We start from the raw sequence: 14,187 nt of genomic DNA, 5'->3' as shown, positions 1-14,187 counted from the left end.
GAATGATAGACCATGTTGTGTCAACATTCTCGAGCTTCGCCGAAAGTGTGGTAGAGTCATCATGGGCTCGAAGGGACACAGAGTTGATTGATAAACTGCGGCAATCAATGCAGAGCATTCGCATCATTCTCAACCATGGTGGTGGAGTGCCACCGCCTGATGTACCGCCACGAGATGCGCCGAGAGACTTTATCAGTGCCCCACAGAAAGAAATGCCGTCGGACGACTTGAACGACGAAACGATGCAGCATGATCCGAGAGGCCTCGAGGCTGATACATCGACTAAGTGGCGCGGGAGGAAGTACACGGAAGCATCAAAAGTTGCAGAAGGTGGCTCTCATACGAACCACGTGCACTTTGATTCGAACCATCACTTGAATCATCTTCACGAGCATGCTACTCATTCAGAAATCGAAGCGAACATATTCGGTAACGGCTGGATGATGCTGTTGCCGCCGAAGGCGAATATCTCAAGCCATGAATTTTCACAACGAAAGGCCCTCGACAGCCCCTTTAGCCTCCACGTTGCGCTTACAGCTTTGAGAGCTGGATACGACTCGCTTCTTGAAACTAAGGCTACATCTCAGGCGGCAATTCAGCAAACGTTCGGACACGTGTTGCAGTTTCGTACTCGGGAGGAAATACTCTTCAATCTCCGATGGTATCTCGGACCGGGGATCGGAGAAATTGATCAAGTGGCTCTAGTTTCATTCAACAATCGTTCGGCTTCCCAATTTGAAAAGCACTTGCTACGAAACTACATTGCAGATGAACCATACCAGGGGGAATTAGGAGGCACTGAAAACCCCAATGACGACGAAGAGCAACCGGTATGTAATGCCAACGATGTCGCAAAATGGATAAGGCAACGAACGGTGAGGGAAGTGGACGATGACACTCTGGAGTTGGATCTGAATCCTAGCCCAGCCAAGTCAAAAGCTGTCAAGGAAGCCGCTACGTATTTGAGCCACGGTCTGCTTCGACTCCCGGACTCTTCATCAGATGAATCGGGCGATGAGGATGCTTGGATGAAACGATCTGTTTTCATATCAAAATCACTGTTTCTGAGAGCCATATCCAATGTTGCTTTCTGTCTCTATCTTGGGCCTGCGTTCGGGAAATTGAAGCTAGAGGATGTGGTAAAAGTGTCTATAGTCACACCTTGAAGCAGCTTTCGCCTGGTGAGAATTCGTTCCTAGCTTATACAAGGATTGCGTGTAACTTCTAGGGACTGGCGAGAATTGTTGTCAACATTCAAAGCAGCCAAATTTATAATAATGTCAAGCCTCCAGTGGTCCTAGCCTGCCTGTGATTATCACTGGGCGACTTGCCAGCACTAACCGGAACAGGTGGAATGGGAATCTTTAAGTTGACAAAACTCGGGCCCAATGTAGACTTGTGGTACTGAGAAATTCGAAGAAGTTCAATTTCCATTGGCTCACGCAGAACGGTGATTGTTATGGTGGTCAGCCCCGCTAAGGAGTCTCGACGCCCAGCTGCTAAGAACATCATCACAAGGTGAGTACTGGGCCAAGCCAATGTCTTGAATTTCTTGAACGTCACTGGACGCCACATTTACAAGAACGCCGCGGCTGAGAAGCGCCTCTCCACCGGTCCACAGCGGAGCCGCCCTTATTTAATGCTCATTTCACAGTTTGGTGGCCTTTGCCTCTACCTCTATCGCAACCTCAATATCCCCATTCTTTAGACAGTAGTACTAAGTCTGATGGCGATTAGGAAATTCACCAGAAGAGAGTATTGTGAAAAGCCGAATCTTACATCTCCTTCGGACACTTCCTCTAGGATGGACGGGATGAACGAGCCTATCCAGCACGTTCCTGCCCCTTGGGACTTGAAAGGGACGTCCTACTTCTTCATGTTCTGGATTCCATCGTCGCAGGCAAAGGAGTTTCCAACGGACATTGCGTTTTCCCCACTTGAGGCCCAGTCCTCTTTCGCGCGCTCCTCAGACTCAGGATCGCCACAGGGAGGGATCGGCACAATCCAGATCCACCGATATTCTTCTAGTCCCGTGGGGCCTTACGACGAGTTCATCTTATCAACTGGAGAGTACTCTTATCAGGTAGAGGAGCATGGTAAACGCAAGGAGAAGCAGAACATGCGAATCACTCGTATCTACGTGTCGCAGAAGACGACATGCTGGAATGGTCGTAAAGGTAAGATCTGGCGACTCTTTTCCGGGTTGACAGGGTGTTTATACTAAGCCGATACAGATTGGAGCATCCCAAAGCATCTTGCTCGATTTGAGTTCAATGAACTAGCTGGTGGTGGTACAGAGATCAAGATCTTCCCACAAGATACGACAGGCGACGTTGCGGAGGCAGTGGCCGACAAAAAGTCTTTCTTCCGCACTGTGTACAAGCCGGTCAACTACTTGCCCAGTTTCCCGCTGACGACATCGCTGGTCAAGTTTCTTGGAGTTGACTTGACCCTCGTACAGCCTCCTTTGCCAGAGGGCAACGGCAGCCAAGGGGAGCTCGTCGGTACCGACCGATGGTGCAAGTTCTTTCCAACGATTTCAAGCTCAAAGACGGAGATTGGCTGGTTTGACATGAGACAGGAAGAGCATGCGAAGGAGGCGAACTTCTGGCCGGGCCTCGGACGATGGAGGCTCGGGATGATGATGAAGAATTCTGACATTTCATTTGGGGGCATGCAGTACTGGGATACGCCGCGATCGGCGCAATAACGAGTCATTATTATTGATATCGTGTTATTCCTCAGACTAGTCACAGGTACACATAATTCGTTGCATCTTTCCCGGATTTTGAGCATACCATGATGCAGCTCAAACACGATCAAGCTGCTCCACCAACTTCTCGTCCTTGGAGACAGCCGCAGCAGCACCCTCCGAATCCTGCATGGCGTGGGGCACAAGCTGGTCACCGAACAGCTCGTCCATCTGCTCCAGGGTCCTACCCTTCGTCTCGGGGAAGAAGAAGATGTAGCACAGCATAGCAATAAGATTGAAGACGAAGAATACGTAAAAGTACCTGAAGCCGATGGAGGTCAAGGCCTGCGGCGAGAACTGGGCGAAGACGAGGTTGACGGTCCAGTTGGTGAAGGTCGTGATAGCGTTTCCGAGCGCTCTGACCTCGACGGGGAAGATCTCGGCCGGGTAGACCCAGCTGATGATGCCGAGCGGGGTGTAGAACATGTTGAAGACAAAGTTCATGGCGACCATGCTGCGAAGCTGGTTCGCGTTGTTCTCGTTGATGTATTGGGCTTGGACTGCATTAACTAGCAATGATGCTCCGAGACCGGCGGCGGAGACAATCAGCGGCTTGACTCTGCCGACGCGGTCAAGGAGCCACAGGCCGATGGTGCAGTATACGATTGAAAGAGCACCGCTGATGCCGATGATCATCAGGGATTCTTGAGTTTCGATGCCGAGGATCTCGTAGATGCGGGGGCCGTAGTAGTTGATAACGTTAATTCCACTACGATCCGTGTTAGTATACGTCTCCCTACAGAGGTTAACTTCTTCAAGAGACTTTCATACCTGAGAGGACCAAAAGCTTGAATTCCGCAGCCCAATAGAAGACGCTTGCGCCATGACGGCTTGGTGATGATGGACTTCCACGAGACATCACCGACAGCTCTGTCAGCAAGAATGACATCGCGAATCTCTCGGAACTCAAGGTCAATTGTCTCTTCGTCGAGGCCGCTTCGGAGTTTGTTCAGGGATGCGCGGGCTTCTTCATGGCGATCTCTCTCCATGAGCCATCGAGGCGATTCTTGCAAGAAGTATATCCCGGAAATGAGGATGACACCGGGAACGCATTGGAAAGCAAGGGGAAATCTCCCTGTTGGAAGGTTAGCTCCTGTGTAATAGACGCGTTGGGTTTGGTCGGATACTGACAAGAGAACGCGGTGTGGTTGAAGGAGCAGCCGTATCCCAGCCACTGGGCGACAAAGAAACCCCAACTCAACATCCACTGCAGCAGTCCGGAGAGGACACCGCGGTACCTCGCCTCGGACAACTCAGAAGCGTACATTGGAATCGTCGAGGTAAGCTGTCCCACGGCTGCGCCTCCGAGGAAGCGGCCGATGATGAGCATCGTCATGTTCACGGAGCCCGCCTGCAGCGCGGAGCCGATGCACGACACCACGGAACCGAAGAAGATGGTGTTTCGGCGACCCATTCGGTGTGCGAACATCATGTTTATGATGGTGCCAAGAATCGCGCCGCCTTGGAAGGCCGACACGATGCCGCCCGTGACGGTATCTGACGGGTCGCTGAAATACTCCTTGAACGTGTCAAGCGCGATCGTGGACGTTATGATACCGGAATCATAGCCGAAGAGGAAACCTCCTATGGCCAAGAAGACGGCCGAGAATACAGTGGTAAGACGCCCCATGATGTTCGCAGTAGGGATACCAGGAGTCGGCTTGACAATGTTGGGATAAGATGAACTGCAGAAGAAGCCTTGAAAGTCTCGCGATCGGACGAGGGTTCAAATACAGTTCCAAAGGATAAAGGATTTTCAGGAAACTGCACTGGCTGTAGAGACGAATAGACTCTTCGCCCGCGTACAAGCCCCGATCAAGGTGTCATCCCATCAGGTGGGGCTCTCTTCTTGTACTCGGCCGATCCTCCCCTGATCTTACAACCTCCAGAATCTGGGGGCAAACTTCCCCCACAACCACCCCATACTAAGCTGTATCTTTACCCCGACATTACCGAACTGGATGCTATGCTACTGCCAATGCCTACCGTGACTACGATACTAGAGGATTTCGTATTGTACTCATTCTGTAAGCTCTTCCGGTCCTGTGCAGCGGTATGTGGAGTTTACGAGGGGCCGAGTCCGGAACGGTGGGGTTTGTAGAACGGGCAGAGGACATTATCAAATGTCCGGAAGAGTCTTGTTGGTTTGACTCAACTGGCATTGCATCGTAATTCGCAAGCTCGAAAGAGGGACGCTTCAATTGCGAAAACCCGATGAGCTGAGTACATTGAATATATGGTGGTGACGGCCCCGGAAAACCCGGTCTCACCCCGGGATCTCCGCCAAACAACACGCTAGGACCAAACCTGTCAACAACGCGGCGAGAATCCCGCCTCCCATTCGATGACACCCTCACAAACCCCACTCGGCAACTGTGCTCGGCCAGATAGCGGACTCAAAGTCCAGCCTCCGAGTACCGAATTGTGATGATCCAACCCACCGGCTCTCCCAAGACCTTGTCCACTCTCGGCGCAATGCGACCCAAGTGAATGGGGAACCAACAACGGTAGTGGTATGTTTCAGCCCCCGCCAGAGCCACCTTTTCGAGATAACAAAGCACCGAAACTCGGTCCTCTCGGGACATTGATGACTTGAAGCCCTCGCCTGGCCATGTTCTTTTTACACATCGTGAACTGTTCGTGTGCGGAACTTGTCCGAAACATTGCGAGACGTTCGTACAAACCGTACACGCACTAGGCCGAGAACCAATACTTGAGCCGCTTGGACGGCCGTGAACTGTCTCGCTTGCCCAGCTCGTTATTGACGGCAACATATCGCCCTGGCCTTCAAGACCCTGGTCGTTCACCATGGAAGTAACGCGTTGCGGCATCCATGCTTTTCATGAGACCCTGGGCATTGACGCAGACGAGATCCGATTCTACTGGACTCTTCATTCCGATGTCGAGCATGCTTCGCAAACAGCGTACCGGGTGGTGGTCGCTCTGAGCCAACAAGCGCTCGATCAATCCTCGCATTCAGACATTCTGTGGGATTCTGGCAAGGTTGAGAGCAATGCTCAGCGAAACATTCTCTGCAAGCCAGACGGCGGCTTCAAGTCGGCGAGCTTCCACTACTGGAAGGTTACCGTCTGGGATCAGGATGGCCAGCCTTCACCCAGTGGCCTCAATGAATTCTTTACCGCGTACCCCAGATCGAGCAGACTTCTGCCTCCTTACAGCATGAACCAGACCTACGTATGTCCATCCTAGCAACGACTACCATGAACTTGTACACTGACATTTCACTCGTTCGCAGATGCCCCATACGAGTCTAATCTTCCGTGCCTGGTTCGAAGACGAGCCTAACCGTTGGAAGGGCGTCTGGATCGGCGACAGCAGCGACAAGCCCTTCTACCTCCGCAAGTCCCTCCGCCTCGACCGCAAACCCACACGAGCCGTCGCCTTCGCCTCAGGCCTGGGCCACTTCAACCTGTCCTGCAACGGCACCCCGGCCTCAAACCACGTCCTGGACCCGGGCTGGACGAACTACCACCGCACAGTCCAGTTCGTCGCCTATGACCTGAGCAGCTTCCTAAACGAAGGAGAAAACGTGCTGGGCGCTCATGTTGGTAACGGCTTCTACGCAGGCGACCAAGGCGACCGCTTCTTCTGGCCAATGTACGAGGACAACACATATGTCCGGTACGGCAACGAGCTCTGCTTCTTTGCGGAGCTGCACCTCTTTTATGAGGATGGTAGTAGGGAGACCATCATCACCGGGCCCGATTGGAAGACGAGGAAAAGTGCGACTACGCTGGCGAATATTTACGCCTCGGAGAACAAGGATTTCCGGTGTTACCCAGCCGGGTGGGATGCGCCGGGCTTCGATGAATCGGAGTGGAAGCCGGCGGCGCCTGTGACCGGGCCGCGAGGAAAGCTCAAGTACCAGAGCCAGCCGCCGGTCACCCTGCACGAGACATTTGAACCGGTCTCGAAGAAGAGTTTGGAGCGTGGTGTTGTGGCCGTTGACCTGGGCCAGAATGCCTCAACCATGGTCCGCATCGAGGTCAGCGGACCGGCAGGGGCTGAGGTGATCGTGCGGTACTCCGAGAGCGTTGACGAGACTGGCAGGGTATTGATGCCTGACCCTCTGTTCAAGGAGTTTGAGACCAAAGTCTACTCCAAGATCACCCTAGCTGGCACCGGAAGCATCGAGGTCTGGGAGCCCGACTTCAGCTTTACGAGTGCCCGATACATCCAGGTCGAAGGTGTATCACTAATCGAGGGCGAGGGGCTTCCCGTCATCCACTCCGTCGTCGGCCGTCATGTCTCCTCCGCAGCCCGTCGTCTCGGTACCATGAAGACAGACGTCGAAGACGCCAACGCGCTGATTAACATGTGTTACTGGTCCTTCGTCAGCAATCTCTTCAGCTACCACACCGACTGCCCGCAAATTGAGAAGTTTGGATGGCTCGAGGTGACGCATCTCCTCGCGCCAGCGACGCAGTACATCCGCGACATTGAAGCCCTCCACTCCAAGATCCTCGATGACATCTTCGATACGCAGGAGTATAACGGTCTGGTGCCCACGATGGCCCCTGAAATTAGATATATGTGCGGCCCGCTTCATGACACCATCACCTGGGGAGGTGCCATTGCCCTGATCCCTGAGATCCTCAAGAAGTACTACGGGTCTACACACATGTTCCAGAAGATGTACCAGCCCTGTGTTCGGTACATGGAGTATCTGCACACAAAGGAGCGGCATGGCGGGCTGATTGAGCACGGTCTCGGCGATTGGGGTCGGGACATTGCGTTCGGAAACCATCAAGCTAACATAGAGACCGCGATTTACTACCGGTGTCTCCGCAATGTTGAGTTGATGGCTCGAGAATTGGGTTACGCCGAAGATGAGAAGCGATTCAGGGAATGGGCTGACAGGATTTACAACGTGTACAACCAACACCTCCTCATCGCCGACAAGAAGGAGCATCCTTACGCCTTCTACACCTCCCTCGACAAACCAGACACCCACGACCGCACCATGATTGCCCAAGCAATGGCACTCCAGTTCGGCCTCGTCCCCGAAGAGCACATCTCAGACGTCCAGAAGGCCTTCGTAGACGACGTCTCGGACTGCAGAATCCGCGCCGGCGAGATCGGCCTCAAGTGGCTGTGGAACACCTTCACGGACGTCGACAGGCCCGACATCGTGATGGCGATGGCCCGCCAGGAGGAGCACCCCTCGTACATGCGCTTCCTGCGACGCGGCGAGACCACGCTCAACGAGTTCTGGCAGGACGCGTGCCGCAGCAAGTGCCACGACATGCTCGGCACGATCTACGAGTGGTTCTATGAGGCTGTTCTGGGAGTCAAGGTCGAGGACGACGCGTACAGGACGTGGACTGTGAAGCCTCCGCTCAGGTCGGAGTTCAACCTGGTCGAAGGCACGTTTGAGTGTCCCTATGGCATGATTGAGGTCACCTTCAAGCGTGAGGGCGACGATGTGCGGATGAAGGTTACTGTTCCAACGAGCACGAAGGCTACACTGCTGCTGCCGAGAGATGAGAGCGAAGTCGAGATCACTAGGCAGGGGACCGACGGGTCTAGAAAGGCGGCTGGAAAGAAGGTGCAGCTGCTTCCAGGGCATTACGACCTAGTACTATTTCCATAGACGACGAGATCAATGAGAAATCAAACCTTCATCGTCACCTTGGTCACCTTTCATACGGATGATGCGGCCATGTGTCACAGATGTGAGCCTTATGCGTACCTAAAGCGTCGACACATGACCGTCTCCTTACACTCATCAACACCAACAACTTTGTCACTGACTCCGGTTGACGTAACTTTCAATTTCCTTCATTAAGTATCAAAATCGTTGATCAAACACCCACTTCAAGCCCCCTACAGCTTCGTACCCATGTTGACGTGAACAGACTTGATCTGGGAGTACGCCTCCAATCCCGCCTCACCCAGTTCCCTTCCAATACCGCTCTGCTTCACACCACCAAACGGCACGCGGGGATCGCTGTCCTGCGTGCTGTTAATCCACACCATGCCCGCCTCAATCTCCGACGCCACGCGGTGCGCGCGCTCAACATTCTGCGTAAACACCGCCGCGCCCAGGCCGTACTGCGTGCTGTTCGCCAAGCCCACCGCATCCTCCTCGTCCTTGAAGCTCGCAATCACCACCACGGGGCCGAAGATCTCCTCGCCCCACACGCGCATCTTGGTCGTCACATTCGTAAACACCGTCGGCGCCACGAAGAAGCCCTTGCCCTTGCCGCCGATGCTCAGCGGCGTGCCGCCCGCCGCGAGGTTCGCGCCCTCCGCCTTGCCGATGTCGATGTACTCGAGCACCTTCTCGTACTGCACCTTGCTCACCTGCGGGCCCTGGTAGGTGTCCTTGTCCCACTGGCTGCCGACCTTGCTGACGGCCTTGAGCGTCTCGACGAAGCGCTTGATGAAGTCGTCGTAGATGGACGCCTGCACGATGATGCGCGACGTCGCCGTGCAGATCTGGCCCTGGTTCGACATGATGCCCATGTGCGACCACCGCACGGCCTGCTGGATGTCTGCGTCGTCGAAGACCAGCAGCGGCGACTTGCCGCCGGTTTCGAGGGTGATGTTCTTCAGCGTCTTGGCGGCCTCGCCCATGATGGCGCGCGCGGTCGCTGTGCTGCCGGTGAAGGCGACCTTGTCAACGAGCGGGTGGCCTACTAGCGCGCTGCCGGCGACGCGGCCGAGGCCGTTGACGAAGTTGACGACGCCGGGAGGGAAGCCGGCCTCCTTGATCAGGGTGCCCAGGAACAGGATGCTGAGGGGGGTTTGCTCGGCGGCCTTAAGGACCACGGTGTTGCCGCAGGCGAGGGCGGGGCCGAGCTTCCAGGTGGCCATGGCGAGGGGGTAGTTCCACGGGATGACCTGGGCGACGACGCCGATGGGCTGGCGGATCGTGTAGGCGAACTTTGCCGGGGTCGTGTTGATGGTCTGGCCGAAGGTCTTGTCGGCCCAGCCGGCGTAGTAGCGAATGACGGTGACGCACTCTGACAGGTCGCCGTCGAGGGCGTCTGCGTACGTCTTGCCTGCGGGATACTCAGTTTCTTCATTCATCAGCCACAAGTTGTCGGTGCCCTGTGCTTACCGTTATCCCACGCGTCAATGGCGGCGAGAACCTCCTTGTTCTGCTCGATGAGATCGGCGAACTTGTACATGAGAGCTCCACGGTCCGTCGCCGAGATGCCCTTCCAGGACTCGTGCCTCAGCGCGGCGTAGGCAGCCTTCACGGCCTTGTCGACATCATCAGCCGATGCGGCCTGAACGGCGGCAATCTTCTCTTCGGTCCTACAGCATGTGTTAGCTATTCTGCTTTCGTGTCTCAAGAGATGAGGGGGTTGAGCTTACGCGGGGTCTATCGTGTCGATAGTCTCGCCGGTAGAAGACTTGACAAACTCGTTGTTGATGAAGAGACCAGTGGGCTGCGTCCACTTGACACCGTTCGGGGCCTGGAGCTGAACGGAGAGGTCGGCCATGTTGACGGTCGTGCTCAGTTGTGTTCCTAGAGAAGGTTCGGTTTTGCTGCTCTGCGGGGTACTTTGATAAGAGCTGGCAGTGCTGAGAAAGGGGTATCACGGTTTTGAAGTGAAGAAAAGAGAAGATGATTAATAATTCCCAAAACTGAATGAAAACCCGAGTGCGCAGTGAGGGGTTTATGAAGGCTCAGTGATCACTGAATAATCCAGTCTGCTCGGTTGCGATGACAAAGAGGAAATTCAGGAAGCCTATGAAACACCACACACCGGGTGGGCATACCGGCCGGATGGCTTCTCCGCACCTGATAGCTGCGGCCCACGGCCGCCGGCGGGGTTAATGACGTGGGGGCCCGGGGCACAAATCGGCGATAAGCTAAGCGTCACGATGCGGGGATCGCTGGGTGCACCCTTCTTGTCTGAGGTTTTGTCCACCGGCCCGGGTGGAATCGGGTCAACGTATGGATATCTCGCACATTGGCCATATCTAGCAAGTGGACAATCAACCCTCGGACTGATGGAAGTCTGTGATTCATCGGCGAACGGGCGACATGATATCGGTGTTAAGAAGAAGCATAAACCCCCACCTGGGCAGAGGGAAGCTTCTCTTAATCACGGCTGAGTCGTCGACACGACTCGTGCTTTTCACGTATCTTGCGTTCTTAAACGAGAAAGACTCGAGCATAATTCCCCATATCCAGAAGGACAATGCGAATGTAGTTATCCACTTCCAGTATGTGAATGCGAATGTCACTTCAAGGATACACTTGCCCGGCCCGGCAACTTTAGGCAGGTTGACATGCAGCTCCAATTGTCAGACTAGGAACGGCTAGGCGGTAGAGGTACTGCAGAGCATGCTGGATTCTAGCCACATACAGCTACTTAGCCGTCAATCCGCTTCGCTTCTCCAAGTGGAGAAAAGACCAAAAAGTGACCAAGGTGGAGCTCTTGAAATGCTCAGTCGCACGGGCGAGACCGGCGATGCCGCCCTGATCCGTCCCATCCAGCCCCTCATGTGGAAAATGGCGGGGCATGACCTCTGCCGAGCTCATGGTTCAGCGTTCCGATTGATAATCACCCAAGTGGACACGCGTCGATTTAAAGGCGACTTTGAAAGTCCCATTAAACCAAGTTTTAAGATTAGACTTATTCCATAATAATACGGAATTTTAGGAAGCTCTATGACTGCTGACCATGTTCCCATTAGGTACCAACCCATCAAACCACACGATGCAGGCCTTATTCAGTAGGTCCTAGCCAAAGGGAAAACAAGAACCGTTAAGGATTTTCAAGCCTCTTCATGATCCACTGACAACTTATTCCTCGTAAATGTTGGAGTCGCTATCAGACGTTAGCTGGTATCCATAGGCCAAGGGAAGGGGTGACGGTACTCACAATTCCTTCGTAAACTTGTCTCTGCCATCTGCATCTTTGTTGACGAAGATGCTCACTGAAGTGCCAGAGCATACGAACTCGCCGAAGCCATCGTCGCCAATGGTGACCTCACGGTCGTTCCATCCGAGGACATCGGTCCAAACCTCTCCAGCGTGCATTTCGCCGACGTGCATCCGCTTGGAGCCGGGCCCGGCATTGCTGACAACGACCGCGCAGCCATAGGGACGGTCCCAAGTTCCGTACCTGACCCAGCCGAGACACGTGGCGTAGTCAAAGTAGTCGGCCTGCTCACCGTAGGCATAGAGCTTCCTGGCAAGGATAAGTTTCGGCAGAGCGCCGCCACATGATGGCGGGAAGGGGTGCTCTCCCTTGATGCCGTAGAGGTCACCGTACCAGACGCAAGGGTAGCCGGAGGAGCGGAGGAGAATGAGAGAATACGCAATGGGCTTGAACCAGCCCTCGATCGGTGCCTCGAGGGCTTGGTAAGGTTGAGTGTCGTGGTTCATGACGAGGGTCTGCTCCTGTCAGATGGCCCTACGAAGGTCAGAAAAGAGTCGGACTTACCACAGCGTTGATGGGTTCCTTCTGCACCAACGTGTCGTCAAAGACCTTTCTCATATCCGCTCCGTTACCCTTGCTGATCTCGCTGAAGTTGTATACCAGCGGCGCGTCAAAAAGGGTGAACTGACGGCCCATGCGAGCCAGATACTCGGTCATGTCGTCGAGGCTGTCCTTCCAGAACTCGCCGACAAAGAACCATCCCTTGCCATATTCCTTGTCCAGCTCGGTAATGAATTGGCGCAAGAAGTCCTCACTATAGTGCTTGATTGCGTCGAATCTGATTCCCTGGAGGGGCACCTCCTTCGCCAGCCACTTGCCCCAGTTGAGGACATCTTTCACGACCTCGGGATGGTCGTAGTCGAGATCTGAACCCATGAGGAAGTCGCTAGCGAACTCCAGTCAGCTTTGGGAGGCATTGATGGCAGCGATATTTGTCCTTACTAGTTGCCCTTCTCATCGTCGACGGCGTCAGCCCACTGCTGGTCACCCTTGTCACCCATAATCTTGTAGATGGCCGTCTTCTCGTTCCTCGCGTTGTAGTCGACACCGCTGAAGTGGTACCAGTGATACTTCATATCACTGTACTTGCCCTTGCGACCGGGGAAGTCGTAGCCGACCCAGGCGTCGATCTCGTACTTGTCACTGACGAACTTGGTGCGGTCCTCCTGGTCCACCTCCTGGGCGAGGCACTTCTCCTTGCGATCGGCTGCGAACTTGTGGTTCAGGACAGCGTCCCAGTAAATGCCGACGCCATTGTCCTTTGCTGTGTGCGCGAGCTTCAGGAGCTCCTCCTTGGTACCCCATTTCGTCGCGACGGATCCCTTCTGGTCGAACTCGCCCAGGTCGTACCTTTGCTGGTCAGCGTTGCGGTCCAATCGCCCCAATTGAGCGCGACGTACAAATCGTAGATATCGTAACCGTTTCCAGTCTTCGATGAGCCCTTGCATCTGCCTTCAACGTAAGCTAATGATCGCTCAATCGCGCAATCGACTGGAGGCTTACGCTGGCGGGATCCAGATGTTGTCGACGCCCCAAGCTTTGAGCTGCGGTACGTGCTTCTCCAGTCGCACCCAGTGCTTCTGATCAGCAGGGACATACCACTCAAAGCCCTGCATCATCGTGTGGTTCTCGGGGGTCGGTTCTTGTTCTCCCATCTTGGCGATGTTTGGCGTCGTGGGCGACGGCGTTGAAAGCTGATGAGGGGTCGGCGGCGAGATGGTGAGGGGTAAACCGTGTCGATCACACAAGAGGTCCAGAGGGGTTGAAGGAGGGGAGAGCAGGTTGGAACATGGCGCTTGCGAGAAGGAGGCGCTTTCCTCTAGATAAAGCTTCTTTCACCGCTGCAGGGAAAGGGCATTGACATTGACGAACGCTAGAAACGAAACGCACGTCCTTGCCTCCTAGCAGCGAAATCTTACGAGGCGTCGCGTCGTGGCTGTTTCCCCATGTTCTTTCACACTGCAGGTTGACGTGGTGACAAGCAAAGAACGAGCAAATCAAATCGCCCCGGGCTGGCATTCCGGCCCTCGCGCGATGGCGGCTCAGGTGAGAAGCACATGCGTATCTGCGACACAGAAACCGCAGAAAGCTCCTAGAACATGGAAATGGCGCGACGCTAACAGGATTCCGTGCCGTGCCAACCAGCAACCCCCAATCTGTTGGGACTGGCGCCGAAACAGCGCGCAATCCAGGCTTTCTGATGCCTTGAATTTGGCAGGTTGACAGGGAACATTGACGTCATGTCGCAGATAGCTTGATAACGCGGCAGTAGCCGGGCGCTTTGGTAGGTCTAGACCGTCTCAGACCGTGACACCGTCTTGGACCGAAGTTGTCGGTCTGCTGACTGCACACCGAAACAAGACTCGGTCTACCTCGGTGACTAGATAGTCTCGCGTACCAACCCCGAAAGCTCTCTCAACCTACCTAGTACCATAGGAAAAAGCTATACAACGCCAGACCAGCGCAATAATGTGATACTTTGCTTCGCCGCTGCTTTTACTTTCGCCA

At 54.6% G+C, this 14,187-nt stretch overlaps 5 protein-coding genes across 5 annotated transcripts; 2 read left to right on the top strand and 3 right to left on the bottom strand.

The window, feature by feature from the left end:
* Window positions 1-1,813: 1,813 nt before the first annotated feature.
* CGCS363_v003675 (uncharacterized protein) lies at window positions 1,814-2,710 on the top strand (the record flags this gene model as incomplete). The annotated part of the gene is made up of 2 exons (XM_036635524.1): window positions 1,814-2,177; window positions 2,235-2,710. 2 exons carry the CDS (start codon window positions 1,814-1,816, stop codon window positions 2,708-2,710), a joined length of 840 nt encoding a protein of 279 aa, XP_036499012.1.
* Window positions 2,711-2,809: 99 nt separating this feature from the next.
* HGT1-5 (High-affinity glucose transporter) lies at window positions 2,810-4,382 on the bottom strand (the record flags this gene model as incomplete). Its single annotated transcript, XM_036635523.1, has 3 exons — window positions 2,810-3,461; window positions 3,524-3,827; window positions 3,884-4,382. 3 exons carry the CDS (start codon window positions 4,380-4,382, stop codon window positions 2,810-2,812), a joined length of 1,455 nt encoding a protein of 484 aa, XP_036499011.1.
* A 1,178-nt stretch (window positions 4,383-5,560) lies between these two features.
* On the top strand, window positions 5,561-8,366 carry CGCS363_v003673 (uncharacterized protein; the record flags this gene model as incomplete). Its single annotated transcript, XM_036635522.1, has 2 exons — window positions 5,561-5,947; window positions 6,009-8,366. 2 exons carry the CDS (start codon window positions 5,561-5,563, stop codon window positions 8,364-8,366), a joined length of 2,745 nt encoding a protein of 914 aa, XP_036499010.1.
* Window positions 8,367-8,599: 233 nt separating this feature from the next.
* Window positions 8,600-10,227, bottom strand: CGCS363_v003672 (putative aldehyde dehydrogenase-like protein; the record flags this gene model as incomplete). Its single annotated transcript, XM_036635521.1, has 3 exons — window positions 8,600-9,780; window positions 9,840-10,039; window positions 10,100-10,227. The coding sequence occupies 3 exons, from the start codon at window positions 10,225-10,227 to the stop codon at window positions 8,600-8,602; spliced, it is 1,509 nt and encodes a 502-aa protein (XP_036499009.1).
* Window positions 10,228-11,540: 1,313 nt separating this feature from the next.
* amyS (Alpha-amylase) lies at window positions 11,541-13,334 on the bottom strand (the record flags this gene model as incomplete). Its single annotated transcript, XM_036635520.1, has 6 exons — window positions 11,541-11,565; window positions 11,620-12,134; window positions 12,184-12,565; window positions 12,622-13,029; window positions 13,080-13,127; window positions 13,183-13,334. 6 exons carry the CDS (start codon window positions 13,332-13,334, stop codon window positions 11,541-11,543), a joined length of 1,530 nt encoding a protein of 509 aa, XP_036499008.1.
* Between the last annotated feature and the right edge of the window lie 853 nt (window positions 13,335-14,187).

Source organism: Colletotrichum siamense, assembly GCF_013390195.1.
Source record: "Colletotrichum siamense strain Cg363 chromosome Unknown KSG_Cg363_contig02, whole genome shotgun sequence".
Taxonomy (NCBI): domain Eukaryota; kingdom Fungi; phylum Ascomycota; class Sordariomycetes; order Glomerellales; family Glomerellaceae; genus Colletotrichum; species Colletotrichum siamense.
This window is presented reverse-complemented; position numbering and strand designations above follow the sequence as displayed.